The sequence below is a fragment of the Chelonoidis abingdonii genome, chromosome 23, assembly GCF_003597395.2.
Source record: "Chelonoidis abingdonii isolate Lonesome George chromosome 23, CheloAbing_2.0, whole genome shotgun sequence".
NCBI classification, from domain to species: Eukaryota; Metazoa; Chordata; order Testudines; family Testudinidae; genus Chelonoidis; species Chelonoidis abingdonii.
Genome location: NC_133791.1, coordinates 10,623,087 through 10,639,061, shown reverse-complemented (window position 1 = coordinate 10,639,061; position 15,975 = coordinate 10,623,087). Strand labels below are relative to the sequence as shown.

The 15,975-nt window shown below is 48.3% G+C and overlaps 1 protein-coding gene across 1 annotated transcript in view; it reads right to left on the bottom strand.

Moving 5' to 3' along the window:
- TMEM201 (transmembrane protein 201) overlaps nucleotides 1-10,020 on the bottom strand; it is a 47,531-nt gene extending 37,511 nt beyond the window's left edge. The window contains exon 1 of the mRNA XM_075060398.1: nucleotides 9,461-10,020. Coding sequence (XP_074916499.1) covers nucleotides 9,461-10,020 — 560 coding nt within the window. The remainder of the gene's footprint in view (nucleotides 1-9,460) is intronic.
- Between the last annotated feature and the right edge of the window lie 5,955 nt (nucleotides 10,021-15,975).

Genomic DNA, 15,975 nt, shown 5'->3' with positions numbered 1-15,975 from the left:
TTGTGTTTGGAGTCTTATTTTATCCCACAGGGTCCATCTGTACCCAGGGAGGCAGAGGGGTGGAGTTCTCCTTTGACATTTGTCCAATACGTCTGCAGCAGCAGGGCACGCAAAAAAACCACAGGAGCTCCAGCTGCTATGAGAAACTTCCAGTCCTTCTCCTGTGTGGAATCTGCTCTCAGCCTCCAATCTCTCTCCTTTTCGATATTTTACCAATAAGACTTCTGTCCTGGTGCCCAGTGGCAGGGCCGCCCAGGGGGGTGGGGGTGGGAGTGAGGCAATTTGCCCCAGACCCCAGGGGGCCCACATGAGAATATAGTATTCTATAATATTGCAACTTTTTTTTATGAAAGGGGCCCCAAAATTGCTCTGCCTCAGGCCTCCTGAATCCTCTGGGTGGCCCTGCCCAGTGGGTACTCAAATCTGCATTGAGTTATAGGCAGAGCCAGGCATCTGTGTAACTATTATCTGGGTGCTTATATCTCACTCAACACCACTGTATCTGTGCAGCTACAGCTAGACAAGCATGCAGGACAGGTGCTTGAATGATTAAACTCAAGAAACATTCACTGGCCATCGGGACTACAAAACCAGGTGAAGTACCTATCTGCCCTGCCCTTCTTCTGGGCAGTGGGCAAGATGGTTGGGCCAGATACTCAACTCAAAGAAAGGGGTAGGGCCTTGGTCTGCTGATAAATGCCAATCTGACAACCCCAGCAGGGAGTGACTGCCCACCTCAGAGGGCTACTCTATAAACAAATACAGAAATCTGCAATTAAAATAAATCAGTCCAATGGCTGAGTGACAGCAACAGACTAGGGGATGGAAGAGCCAGAAAAACAGCTCCAAGGAACAGCCAATGGGCAGGGGATGCAGGAGGACCTGAGATTAACTGACCTGTGTAGAAAAGCCTGATAGAGCATTCAGGGCAGCCAATGGATTTGCTTAAGGAGGTTATTCTTGAGCCAAGAAGGCCCTGCCCCCAGCCCAGGTATGACAGGCCTTGAGACAGAGAGTAAATCCCAACTAACCCCATTTAGGCGAAGCATGTTCTGTAGCCCCCTCCAATCCTTTTGAGTGAAATCCACTGAACAAACAGGGTGACCCTCAGTGACAACAGCGTTTTTGCAGGCCTGTGGATCACTAAGTCTCAAGGAGTTGGTGGGAGGAGGGTGGTATACAGGGTTCTTCTACCCACCTGTGTTTACATACCCTGGGCTCACTGTGAATGAAAGCTGCCTGGCCACCCAGTGCCGGGGCAAACTGAAGCAGTAACCACTTCAGTTCTCCTGGGCAATAGAAATGCCATTGGAAGCAAGTAGAGGGGAAAAGGCCTCTCGCTGCTCTGCACATACCCAACACCACTCTCTGCAACACAACCTCATTGCAAGACACAGACGCCTTAGGGCCCCCAGAAAAAGCTGCCTTAAAAACGAAGCTGAAAATCTGCCCGAGCTCTTCTCGCAGCCACCATCCACAGTCAGCTGGCCACAAAGGCTCATTTGAACTACAGCAGTTGGTGGAACAGGAGCAGAAATGCCCATCTGCAGGCATCTCATTCTCACAAGCCCTCAGGACAGAGGCAGAAGCCAACCCACCCATTGGCACTTGTTCATTAGTGGACTGTGGCAGCTCTGCTGGGACCCACAGAACAGCTCCCTTTGAGTCCTGGATTATCCAGCAGCCCTTGACGAGGGATCATACTAACAACTGCAACCTCAAAAGCCAGCACATAACATGCTTATAAACCCTCCCAGTACCCTAGCGTGGGGTCTATGTCAAGAGACCTGAGCCGAGAAAGATTCTCTGAGGATACCAGCAAGGAACAGATGGTAGGGCTGGGCGCTTTCTTTCCCTTGCCCCTTTTCCCACCTTCGGGCCCCTTCCAGCCTCCAATCCCATGACTCCTGCCATCTTTTCCCCCCACTTCTCCCTCGATGCTTCCCAGATTGCTTTCCCTGCTCCTGCCTAAGAGACATGGCCAGGGATCAGTCACAGCAAGGAGCTCTCTGCTGGCCATCCTGGCCTCGTATCAAAGGGAGCACTGCTGGCAATTTACAGAATTAGTTCTGTTAAAGATCTTCTATACATTCTCTGTTGATGAGGAACTGTTCCCTCCACAATCCACAAAGGACCCTGCTGCAAGGGGAGCTACCAACTGAAGGAGTTGGGTGAATCTCAGAGAACCAGCGAGAAGCAGCAGCCACCGCTACCACCAGTGATGAGATTATAAATGTCAGGATACGAAATGCTAGCTAGATGGCAGGAGTTAAAAGGAGTGTGGTAGAGATATGAGTACACCCCCTAATGCAAGACACTCCTATTTGAGACAGGAGACTTGGCAGGACCATATAAGAAGGGGTCAGATTCAGCTCTTGAGTTTTTCCCACCCAGCCCAACAGTGCTGCTTCTCTCTACCAGTGAGGTTCAAGGTGGTGTGGGAAGTCATACAGCTGGGACAAAAATGCTGCCCTACACCAGAATACTCATCTCCATAGTGGGCTCTATGGCAGTCAATAGAGCAGGTTGGGGAGGAGAGGAAAGAAAGGAGAGAGAAACAAACACATATTGAAACCAACAGTCTACTGGTTAGCAGGTGTGAATGGGAGAGTCTTGGAGATTTTGGGCCAGAGAAAGATGGTTGTCTTCACTGGCGAGCATTCTGGAACAGAGACACAGCAATGTTAACCCCAAGCATTCCAAAAATCACAGGTACTCTTTGTCTTCCGGTTTCTGAGTTTGTAAGGTACACTCTGGTCACATTTTCAAACTTTTCTTTGCAATCATGAGGGCTGGCTTTTTGAAAGATGAAAACGGATTCTCATATAATCACAAACTGGAACATTAAGAAATACACCAAATATCTCAGCCTATGTGTAATGTGCCTCAGGTGGCACATGATCAGGATTCATCACTGAATTTGGTCTGCTGGTTGGATCATTAGCTTCCCCAGCCCAGGCCAAGTACTGACAGGGCGTGCGTGAGACAAGAACGCCCAGGCCCCCCATAACAAATACCATGAAACTCGTACTCAAATTGCAAGAGCTGCCTACCCTGGAGATAGTAAACAGTCTTATTTGCTGCCTAAGTTATAACTAAGTGGTCTCAGTTCCCAGGTGTGCGCCTCTCAAAAACACCAGCACAACTGGCACTAACTGGTTCCCTTCATGGCAATCTCAGCAGAGCACGCAACAAGTAAGTGGACATGAGACTTCGATCCCTAGCTGATGTCTCCTTACCACAACATTAAAACATTCGTGAGCAAACTTGCCTAGCGGCTGTTTTGCTGTACCTGCTTTATGGTTAAGATGAGGTCATTGGTCCCCAGGGCTGAGAACGGAGCATGAATCCCACACACACAAACACAGTGATTTTTCATTAGGGGAAAAAAAGGCATATTCTGAATCCCAGTGGAAATTCTAGAGAAGACAAGGTAGTCTGTAGTCTTCTTATGAATTAGCAGGTCCAATTAAAGACTACGAGGGAGCCTACGGTTTACCTGGACCTGCTAACTTGTGTGGAAAGCACACACGGTCTTGGCTTCCTTAGGATTTTAGCTCATGTTGGTTAATGCTACTTAAGAGTGAATCTTCTCCCCTGCAGTAAAGACAAGACCACACAGAGAAAATCTTCAGAGGTTGAGAGACCCATAGGTCCATTTCCGCCCCCCCCCCCTCCCTGAGATTTATTTTTATGTTGTAAATATTTTAATGCCCAACGTGCTCAAGTCAAGACAGGCATTGAAAGAACACTGTTAAAATGGGCGAGGGTGTGGGAGAAGATGCCCTTCTTTTAGATTAGGTGGCCAATCCAAGTAAGCCACAGTCTACTGGCATTCATCTTTCAGCAGCCAAGCAGACCACCATACGGGAGTTTGAGGTCCACGTGAGGCACACTTCAGTCTACATCTGGCTCCTCCAGACAGGTGTGCTAGAGAGCATGCTCCTCAGCCCTTTAAGGATGATATAGTACTGGATGACACAGGCACAAAACAGGTGGGGTCTATTGGCCTGAATCTGAGAAACTAGGAGAAAAGGCGTGCTTTCGTCTCATCCAAAGGTTTGCTGGAAGTTCTGTTCCCACAAACATGCTTCTGTTTCTCACCTCCAGATTCTGCACCCTTATCAGGGCGGGGGAATGGCCACAAAGGGTTAAATATGAACCCTTCCTTCACACAAAGGATCAAGATTTCTCCAGCTCCTCCTGCTTATTTGGGATAAGAAGCAATAATCCCCCTTATGTGTCCCTGTAATGTGTTGCCATGGAAATGGGTTCAAAAATCAGAAGATCCCAACCTTACGAAGGGGACGATGGTTTGTGGTGAGAGTGCGTGGTGGGATATTACCCATCTAATTGCAGGGGAGGAGTGAGGGACGAAAGCATGGGTACGGAGAGATTTCCCCAGGCTGGACTCCAAGGAAACTGTTCCAAGGTTCTAGAATGACCCAAGGTTGGATCAAGTTTTAAAATGTATTATTTAACAAATTGACCCTTTTTTTGGTGTTAAATCTTTCCTAGAGGCAGCCACACCCCTCTGATCAGAGAGTTAATGCTACATCTTAAAATCAGTGTTCTCAATCCCCAAGACTACACCAGTCTCCCTGAGTACCCCCTCCACACCAACCCCTCTCGCTTCCAGCGAGGATTAAAATTGCTTGAAAAACTGTCCCTCAATGGAAATATGCTCCCAAGTACAGTAATTTGACTGGAAACTGACGTCTACGCTGCAGCTAGGAACCTGTTTCCTGCTGCAGGCAGAGCAAGGGTAGACATGCCCAGTGACCTGAGTGTAACTTAGGTCTGCAGATATTATGCAACAAGGATAGGTGCTAACTACCCCATTCATCTCACTGGGATGGGGTCACTCAGAAACCCAGGCTGCCTTGGGGGTGGCCCATTAGCAGCAGGGGTTTCAGAGTTAACAATCCATTAATTTGAATGGGACAATTCACACTTCTTCCAGGTACTGTTCCAGGCCCCCAGCCCAGTAGAGAATTCTGCAGAGGTGTTGCTGCCACCCCATCGGCCCTTTCACGCTCTGCTAACAGCACCTCCGAGAGACTGGGAAGCACTGGTGGAATAGTTTTTGGAATACTTCGTCCCGGCAGTGCTCAGCACAAGTATGTTACCCCCAAACAGTTCTGAAGACCAGTCCCTGAGAATGTTTTCAGAACATGGATAATTTCCCTGTATAGAAGAGGCTCAAAGACAGCTACGATTCTCTGGATTCCACAAACACATTCCACTTGAGCCACTTAAGAAAAGCATCAGAGGGGTAGCCGTGTTAGTCTGAACCTGTAAAAGCAGCAGAGAATCCTGTGGCACTTTATAGACTAACAGATGTTTTGGATCATGAGCTTTCGTGGATGAATACCCACTTCGTCAGATGAAAAGTCATTCCACTGCCTCAAGGGGTACTTCAGCTAAATCAGCACCAACAATGGTCATGGAAGAATGGCTTATTTCATGGATGATAGCTGCAGGCCATCAGTTTCTTATCTAACCTTAATATCAAATGGAAATGTCAGGTCCTGTACATGGGGGAAACACTGATTGTTGTCCTTTTTGTTCATTTATATAAAGCCTACACATTTGAGAATAAACCTGAACTATTCTGCTGTAGGTGCCTTATCTCCATTTGAAACTTCAAACTGTAAATGAACCTTACACTGGTCAAGGGGACCGTCTCCTACTCCAATGAAGTACTTTATGGGTGACAGGGCGGCCCAAGCTTGCTCTGTTACACGTGTGTCTTGTCAAAAAGCACATATTAAACACTGGTTTCAAGTTGTAGTTCTAAACTTTTCAAATTCAACTCAGCTCCCAGTGTGCGTTACAAATCCTGACTCCTCCTCAGATACATGAGGCTATAAAAAACCATGTTTGCAAGGAATGAGCCTCAAAAAGGGGAAAAGATAACAAATAGAAGCTTATGCAAGGTTTTAAAGCGTCCTTAGGCCAGTACAACTCCATTCGAATCAGCAGGAATCACCAAAAATAACTAAAGCCTAACAAAGCAAAACTAAAATTCATTTGCAAATTTACCACCATCAATTTGGGCTTGAATAGGGATTGGGAGTGGCTAGCTCACTACAAAAGCAGCTTTGCTTCTTCTGGAATTGACACCTCCTCATCTATTATTGGGAGTGGACTACATCCACCCTGATTGAATCGGCCCTGTCAACACTAGCTCTCCACTTGTGATGTAACTCCCTTCTCTTCACGTGTCATTGTATAATGCCTGCATCTGTAACTTTCACTCCATGCATCTGAAGAAGTGAGGTTTTTTTACCCATGAAAGCTTATACCCAAATAAATCTGTTAGTCTTTAAGGTGCCACCAGACTTCTTGTTTTTTTCAAAGCCTAAATAGCAGCATTAGCCCCTGCGTACCTTTCTAAGTTGTTATATTGCACCACTGTACGGCATGAGTGTACTATCTTGGCATTGCTTTCCCTAGTGGGATACTGTTACATTGCACTTATACACCTCCCCTCACCCCCCGCAAGTCAACCAAACAAAAGTCTGCAAAACAAGCAAGTATCTCTTGCCTCCCCTATTTGCCTTTTTTATTTTTTTTAAATTAGTATTGGAGCCGGAAAGAAAATCTCAAAGCCTGAGGCCAACTCTACACTACGAACTTACTTCGGTATAAGTAGGTCGCTCGGAGGTTTGAAAAATCCACACCTCTGAGCAACACACTGACCGAACACCCAGTGCAGACAGTGCTATGACATAGGAGAGTTTCTCCAATTGACATAGCTACCGCCTCTCGCAGAGGTGAATTAACTATGCCAACGGGAGCTCTCTCATCAGCATGTCTTCACTAAGGCCAGGTCTACACTCACTTTGATATAATTTATACTCTCGGGGGAATTCTGTGCCAATGCACAATGCAGAATTAATATTCTGTGAAGAATTTTATTTTATCCTGCAGAATAGATGCTGTAGAGCTGCTAGTTCCTCCCAAAGTACACACCACTCCAGCATCCCTCAAATACCCTTTATAGCACTCCCCAACTGTATGCCCCCTTTCCAACTGCCCCTCCCCCTGCCATTGTCCTCTATTTAGGAACTTGAAATATGGTAACCCTATGGGGGAAAAAATGAGAATCAACTAAGGGATTGGAGGGGCGGAGTTTTTTCCCCCAAGATATGCCCAGTTGGCATGTGTGACACACCCAGACTGAGGCACCTAACAAAAGCAGAGGAGTTTCTTTAATTCTCTACTCATGGGGAAATCTTTTGTTGTTGTCTGTATTGTTACAGACATACTTGCTGACAGGTAGTTTGAAATAAATCATCAGAACAATTGAAACTGGAGTGATTATATTGTGTTCTTTTGACAAATAAAACATGGAGAACGTTAAAATATTGTGTGCAGAATTTTTAATTTTTTTGGCACAGAATTCCACCAGGAATAAACTTACATTGCTCAGGGGTGCAAATAAGCCACCTTCCGGAGCAAAATAAGTTACACCCACCTAAGCACCGGTGTGAACAGTACTATGTCAGCAGAAGAGCTTCTCTGGCTGACACATTAAATCCACCTCCATGAGAGGTGGTAACTATGACAACGGGAGAACGCTCTCCCGTCAGCATAGAGCATCTTCACCAGACACTGCAGCAGAGCAGCTGCATCGGTGCAAGTGCGCAGATGTAGCACTTCTAGTATAGATTAGCCCTTAAGCACTGTGCAGCTGCAGCTTTTAAGTGTAGAGCTGCCATGAGACTTGGGTAAACAACTTAATGTAACATAGTTAACAAAAAATGCCAGCCAATAAGCTATCTACTGGAGGAAGGGAAGACACTTTAGATTTTATGAATTTACATATCTCCTATAACAGCCAAGTATGAGAGGGGTAGCCTTGTTAGTCTGGATCTGTAAAAGTAGTAGAGAATCCTGTGGCATCTTATAGACTAACATGCATGCATCTGACGAAGCGGGTATTCACCCACGAAAGCTCATGCTCCAAAACGTCTGTTAGTCTATAAGATGCCACAGGATTCTCTGCTGCTATAATAGCCAAGTGCTTGCTGTTCTCAGTTAGAAAGACAGAAAATAGCTTTGGGGATTTGGAAAAATGTATCTGGCTATCCCCTACAAACAACCGCTCCCATACTGCTCAAATTTTTGCCCATTTTGGAATTTTGTTTCGTAGACAGATACTGAAATTATGGAAGAAATTAACACAGACAGAAATGTCAGTTACACTCTCACCCATTCTACGTATTTGACCATACACAATTTTACCATAACACCCCAAAGTTCCAAGAGCAACTGAGGGACCATTGTGCTTGGCACTGATCACATAAAGACAGTGTTTGCCACAAAAAGCTTATAACTAGATTTGATAGAATTTGATTTTTTTAAAAAATAATTTCGACATACGAATTTTTAAGCATTTTTTCAACTTTTATCAATTTAAATTTTTACAGTTGTGGAAAATGAATGGGGGGGAGGTTCAGACACTAATTAATGGCAGGAGACAACTACTTTCGGAATTTCAAAGCTTTATAATTGTTAAAACATGTTGTCAACATCGTGTCAAAATATACAAAGCAAGTAGCCTTAAATCAAACTAAGAAGTGCTGAAGCAGCATTTTTCTTAGCAGCAAATGTTGATAATCCAGAGAAATATCTTTCGTCCGCGGTTTACAGTGAAATTCACCTTTATAGCCATTTGCTGATAAGCCTCCTTCGAACTTAAATACCTAGGGGATCAGGCAGAGCCATGGCACGGAACAGGACAGCTCCGACGGTTTATGGACCGCCTGCTCTAGGTCCCGCCTATTTCTCGTGAACTTGAGCATCCATTATCCGCCCTACCTACTCCACCAGTGCTCTGTGCCAAAGCTCTCCGAGGCCGGGGTCTTTTCTTCATGGTGCCTAACCCCTCTTTTGCCGCCTCTGCTTCAGTGATAAGCTCGGGGGAGAGGTACGTCTCCTCCCTTGTTTCGCAGAAGGCTCCGGGCTTCCTACCCCTTTATTTTCTCTCCTTCAGCTTACCCGCGCTCCACCTCCCTATGGAGTCACCTACATGGCAAGCACAGTCCCCTCCACGTGTCGTCCCCGCTCCTACAGCCCGCTCAGCCGGCAGCGCCAATGCCACCCCAAGCGCCCCGAAGAGCACCGCGAGCGCCATCCGCGGCGGCGGCAGCGCCCGGGATCCAAGTCCCCAGGTTCCCCCGCTAGGGGATTCCCCTTCGGCCGCAGCCAGCGTGCGTCCCCGAGGCAGGGCACCCCATCCCCGCGCGCGCAAGCAGCAGGACCCAGCACCCATCGCCGCCTCCGTACAGAAGGAGCCCGCGTGGGGAGCGCGGCAGCAGGACAACCGCGAGCCACGGCGGAGCGCGCCTCTTTTCCGCAGCGCGTCTTACGCGAGGAGCCGAACAGCAAGCGGCCGCTCGGATTCCGGTTCCGCCGCCCCGGCGGCAGAGAAGAGGCCGCCCCTTACCACGACCGCGCGATCTTGTAGAGCAGCAGCCTCCGGCGAGCAGCGCAGACCGTGACCCAGCCACCCGGCCAGGCGGCGACGGGAGAGCGCAGCAGCGAGCGCCCTGAACGGCCTCCAGGGCCGAGAGCAGGCGCTCGGCCGCGGCCCGTGAAAAAACGGATCGGCAGCGGCCCGTGGAACGTTCGGCCGCGGCCCGTGGAACGCGCCGGGCCCTGCACGCGCTCCCTCGCCAGCCAATCCCCCGCCGGTGACCTTCGCCGCCGCGCTTTGTAAGCGCCGCCGGCCGCCCCTCCACACCGCCGCGCACCCGCCGCTCGGCCAATCAGCGGCGGGCAGAGGGGGCGGGGGGGGGATCTCGGCGGCTTGGCGGAGGGGAAAGCGTGAAAGTGACTCATGCTCCGGAGGAGGCCCCCCGGCTGCTGCGTCTGGCCGGGCTGGAACGCGGAGGTGGGCGTAGGAGGGGAAGGCTGCAGCGTGAAAGGCCAATGTCGTGCCAGGAAGGGCTGTGAATCGGTGGGGGAGAAGGCGGCGTGTGTGTGATTCAAGCGCGCAGCGGCTGGCATGGCAGGAGGAAGAGGAGGGCCGTGGTCAGAGAGCAGCACGGATTGGTCATTCCACGCGCGGGGAGGGCACAGCGGGAGAGGCTGGTTGTGAAATGTTAAGATCGTGCGGAGCAAAGGAGGCGGCGAGGAACGGCGTGTTACTTACAGGGGCGGCCAGCGTGACTGTCCCTCTCAAAGTCAAACCAGTTTCCCTGCCTGGGTTGCAGATTTTAGATGAGTGAAAGTCAGAGAACGCCGAAGAGCCAAACTGCGGCTGACACGGGCTAATTCTGTGCATTGCCCACAGCTTGGGCTGAAGAGAGGCCCTGTTTCCTTTCCTTATGGGAAATTTTACATCTTGGCTACTAGCCTGGGACTTGTCAACAGTGGAAAGGTCCAGAGGTGCAGCCCCATCCGTTTTCAGACTGGCGAGGTAAATCCCGGTTTTTCAATAAGTTTCTGGTCTTGGAGAGAAAAATGACATGAAAGCATGTGCATTTTGCTTGACAAATGCAGGTTAGTTATAGGTCACCTCTACAGCAGCCCAGCACTGACCTTCAGAGCCGATGGCTAGAGCCAGTAATTTGATTCAAGAGTAACTGGGGCAGGGCCTCTTCACTCCTGCCTCTGCTCAGCTCCACCTATACCTCAGAGACCTTGTTCCTGGTCAAACACCAGGTGCAGTGTATTTACAATATTAGTTGACACTACCCCTGTACTATATACTATCAGGGCCAGCGCTTTGATTTAGGCGACCGAGGCGGTTGCCTAGGCCGGCAGGATTTGGGAGGGTGGCAGACTGCTCTGGTGGAGCTCCCGCAGGCATGCCTGCAGAGGGTCCGCTGGTCCCACGGCTCTGGTGGAGCCTCCGCAGGCACACCTGCAGCAGGTCCACCGGAGCCACAGGACCAGCAGACCGTCCACAGGAACGCCTGTGGGAGGTCCACCGGAGCGCAGGACTGGCGAGCCGGCCTGCACCTAGAGCGCCAAAAACCCTGGTGCCACTTCTGTATACTGTGCCACTCCAGTGGTCCTGGAGAACCCTCAGCTGCTAGGGCAAGCAGGGAAAAGCACTCTTTCTTTCTGGCTCCCCGCACTTTCTTCCTGTGCCTTTTGTGCTATCTGTCTAATAAGCCTCTCAGTTCTCCTCAGCCCATCAGTTCAGCACAGGTCGTCTTAATGAGGTCTGCTCTGATGTAGTGAATTAGAGCTGCTGTGCCCAGCAGTCTGTCACACAGGTCCCCCTCTCATTCTCCATCCCTTACCAGAGGTGCCTCCCTGTGGAGTCTCTCTATCCCTAGGGTGATCATCTGGGTCACTCTTACCGTCTGGTCAGTCTCCACCCACAGAAATCCCACTTAGAGGGAGGAGGATACCCCCAGAGCTCAGGCTCAGCCCACAAGTCTTCACACCATGGACACTTGGAGGAATTGCTCACAAGATTCTCTCTTTGTATCTGGCAGTAGACCACAGTTACTCCCTTTTCCTCGCTGTTCACACTGGGTGTTGGGTTCTCCCAACCCTTGGAATTATGCCTGGGTTTTTTCTCCTTGGGACTGTATGGCAGGCGACTTCATAGGTCCCCCAGTCTCTACTAAGGAGTTGGGGCTATTTCCCCTGTACCTCCTTCTTCCATTCCTATCCTCATACCCTCAGTTGCCAGAAGGACTCTCCTTTCCTTCTGATTTAGGCTTTGTTGTCTGGAGGCTTCTACTGCTGCTCCTTTCGACTCATTCTCTTTTCTCTCCCCTCTAGCTTCCTTTTCCCCACTCTGGGATTCCTTATACTGCCTTGTTTCCCTAGTGGGAAAGGGTTCCAGTCAGTGCCCAATACAACGGGATAGGGCAGACCATCTACTACAAAACCTCCCACAGAACTCAAGGGGCACCCAGACGATAGGGCAGCACTTCTTATCCGCATGGACTCACTGTGTTAATAGTTGCTCCTAGAACAGGGGTTCTCAAACTGGGTTGTGAGACCCTTCATGGGGTTATGAGGTTATTACATGAGGGGTCCTGAGCGGTCAGCCTCCACCCCAAACCACGCTTTGCCTGCACCATTTATAATCCTGTTAAATAGATATAGTGTTTTCAATTGATAAGGGAGGGGTCACATTCACATAGCAAGCCTCTGAAAGAGGTCACCCATACAAAAGTTTTAGAACCACTATCCTAGGATCATCCATTGAGACTTCACCAGGTCGCTCCAGACCAAAGAGCAAGCTGAGGCTGTGTCCACAAGGCCCCTCCTGAGTTTCCTCCCCACCATAACTGAAGTGTAGACAGTTTGTCCATTGCTTCTCTCTAGTTCTGGCCCAACTACAAAACTCACCAAACCACAGTCCATGTACAGGCAATCCCTTTGTGTGTGTCCCTGTCACATGTCTCTCTTCCCTTCCTGCTGAGGGTCTCTGGTCTGCCTCCCATGCTCCAGACCCCTATATGGTTGTCCTCCTTTCCTGGGAAAGTCTGCCTCTTTGCATTCCTCAGTTAATATCACGGCCGAATCCATCAAACCCAGTAGATGCTTCCTGACCCACACTTGTATGTTCTCAGGAAGGCCCTGAAGGAACTGTTCTAGCACTGGACCTCCCAGTTTGGGTGTATGGTCTCAGCCAGCAGATGACCGAGTCTGTCTGCCTTTGGGTGAATGCCCAGGACCATAAACCCCCAGCTTGCCTTGCAGATCAGAACTTTCAGTGGCACTTCTCTGTGGACAGCTCCACCTGCTCCAAGATGGCTGCCTCACTGCCTTGTAATTCCTGGCCTAAGTCTCATTCAGAGCCTTACAGGCCGCTTGGGCTTCCCCCCAGATAGGGGAATTTGGGCCGAGGCTGGCTCCCTATTCCAACCTGCACCCATAGCTACCCTCTCAAAAGTGCCCAGAATGCATCAGGATTGTCAGCAGGGCCCATCTTACATAGGCCCTAGGCCCTGTGTCTGGTTACCATTCCCCCATCATGGGACTTACCATTCTGTAGGAGCTGCTACATGTTGGCTTGTTCTCTCATGAAATCCTGCAAGCTTTGCTGCTGCGAGGCCTGCCTCTCCATGTGATAGGGTCATTGGAAACTTTGCAGGGACTTCAGTTTCTTCTTGCTGTTTTATCAGCCACTGCAGGGTCTCCTCCATCATCCAGGCCGCCAAACCTTTGCGCTGGCTAAGATCCCAAACAAACCCCATGTGTGGCAGGGCCCTCTCTCTCCCACCTCTGCTCAAGTACACAAAGTTCAGAAACCTTTTTTGGGTAAAACACCCCCAGTGCAGTTTATTTACACTATTATTCTGCACCACCCCTACTTATGTTCTCCATCAAACAGTCCTATGGAGCGCTCAGCTCCGAAGGCGAGCAGGGAAGAACGGACTCTCCCATCCCACTTTCTTCCTGTGCCTTTTGTACCATCTACCTAATGGCCTGATTAGTCTCTCAGTCCTCCTCAGCCCCTCTTAATGAGGTCTGCTTTGGAGTCAGTGATTACAGCAGCAATGACCAGAGTGCTGGCTCAGCTGCTATTTCCCAGCACCCCTCTGGCTCTCTGCTTTTGACCTTGTGGCCCTGTTTCATCATTCCTTGTCCCCTGCCTTTACTTGAACCCTGGATTTAGTGCCGCTTCTTCTCAGGTGGGGGGAGAGGCCTTTGATACAGGCAGGCTTGTTTCCTTCCCCCTCCCCTCCCCAAACTCAATAGGTGCTATTGCCCAGCACTCTATCACAGTACCTCAGCCCAGTTTATGGCTGTGAAAGGCAAGTGGCACCTGGGCTGCTGCTTCTAGCTGGCTGCAAGTGGGACAGCTCTTTGGCTGAGCAAATGTTGTGCCCTTAGCTCTAAAGAGGGTCAGTTCAATAGAGGTGCAGCCTAGGATAGACAAGAGGGGCTGCTTTTAAGGAACCGGCACTAGTTTTATGTTTCTCAACTTCTGGACACCCATATTGGGCCTAATTTTCCAGAGGTGCTAAGTACCCACAGTTCCCACAGACATCAAATGAAATTCCAGGTGTGAGCAATTTTGATAACTAAAGACCAAGCTGTTTCAAAAACTGGGCACCCAGAACCAATGGACAATCAGACAATTTGGCTGACACACCCATATTCTAATCGTACCTCTGAGACACTCCCTCCTTCTGGCATTGGTCAAGTCACTTATAATTTCTGCCCCCTTTTTCTTCAACTGTACAAGAAACACATTCCTGCTTCATGATTATGAAGCAAGGCTGCTTCCACTTGAGTACTTACTACAAATGAAGCAGGACCACAAAGACAGATGGGGATAAGGTAGAACATAAAAGAAAAGGGGAATAGAGAATGGAGTGAATAAAGACTAAAAATCTTCAAAGTCGGAGGAAAAAGAAATGAGGAAGTGGTCAGTCTTCACTTGTCTAGGCACTACCGTAATATCTAACCACTCATGCTAACAGCCTTATGAGGGGCCATGATCCATCCTCTCACCTGTAGCTGGACCCCTCAGACCCCAAACAGTCCTTATCAGTTCCATCAGAGCTACCACAAAAATTAGACTTACAGAAACTGGCATCCTGAACCCCTGTACAGCTTGTTTTAACCATTCTACAGTGGGTGAAATCCTGGCCTCACTGTTGTCAGTGGGAGTTTTGCCACTGACTTCAGTGGGGCCAGGATATTACCTAGTATTTGCAACATGGTGCTAGGAAGCAAGAACCTGGAAGTGAAACACAAGTGACATTGACTAGTATATTTTCATTGCCCAAACAGTGAGAGACTACTCACAAAGCCTGACAGTAAATATGTCTAAATCTTTACAGGATTAGGGCCTTAGACTTTTATTGAACTTTTTGGATTTTAGTGTAAAGGGGAGGGAATAATTTAAATTTGAATTCATTTTCCAACAGCTGTCAATATAGTATGTTCAGTCCCCATCAAATTATTTGCCAGGGTCATTAGTAAAAAACCGAGAACACCTTATTGAACAGGCTTAGATATTTAAAAAAAACAAAACCTTTTTATAATCTCAAGTTTTGTGGCTTTCAAGCAAACCACTAATTTCCCTTTTTCTAAAAGGGAGACACAAGCAGCCCAGACACTTGACTAATGCTGTAAAAGTGAGCCAATGTACATGAAAAACAGGAACAGTTTAAGAAAGCAGATCTCAGGTTCAAGTTTTGAAGGAATAAGCAGCAAAAATCTTTTGATCTCAGAACTGGCAGCTTTGATTCCCACAAAGGTTTTAAAGAGAGACAAGCAGCAAAACTATTTAAAGAGTCCTTTCACAATTTCTAGTTTATTCAACTTTCAATTTTTTTTATTTTAAACTCAAACAAAAGTTACATTCTCTCCTTTCCAATGAGCCTCTGCAGGATTGAATAAATTCTTCTATAGTCACATTGGGCCTCATCTGTAGGGTACATATGCTTCACTTTCCTCCTACCTCTGCAATTGTCCTTAATGGGGGCTTAACGGTTAGCATCCAGATGGCATTTTGTTACATACAGAGTGGGTCAGTAATCACATTTCTAACCATCATGCTTATTCTCATTAGCTTTTTACAAGCAGACAGGATTCTAGAGCCCTAGCCTCACTCATGGGCTTTTTCCTAACAATTTGTGACACCTTCCCAAGTCCGAGTTTGCTTCTTGGTGAAGTTAGAAAAGTAAACACTGGATATGCCCAAGAATTCAACACCTGCTGAAGTCATGAGCAGCTCAGTTGTTCAGTTCAGCTGTAGAAAAAGACAGAATATGATCTCTCTTGCACTGCAGCATTTGTCTCAGCTGTCAAAGCAAATTACACTAATGGGTACAAGAACACAGTGATCAGTCAAAAAGCCAAAACCAAATGTAACTCTAAGTCCCCCCCAAATTATCCAGAAACACCCAGCAATTATACCTGGAGAGTGATATCTAGGGCACTGGGTGCTACCATATAAATGACTGCTTAAGTATAAGCACATTTCAATAGCCCCATGAAAGGATTAGAGCTATGCAGGATGTGTAATTTAAAATT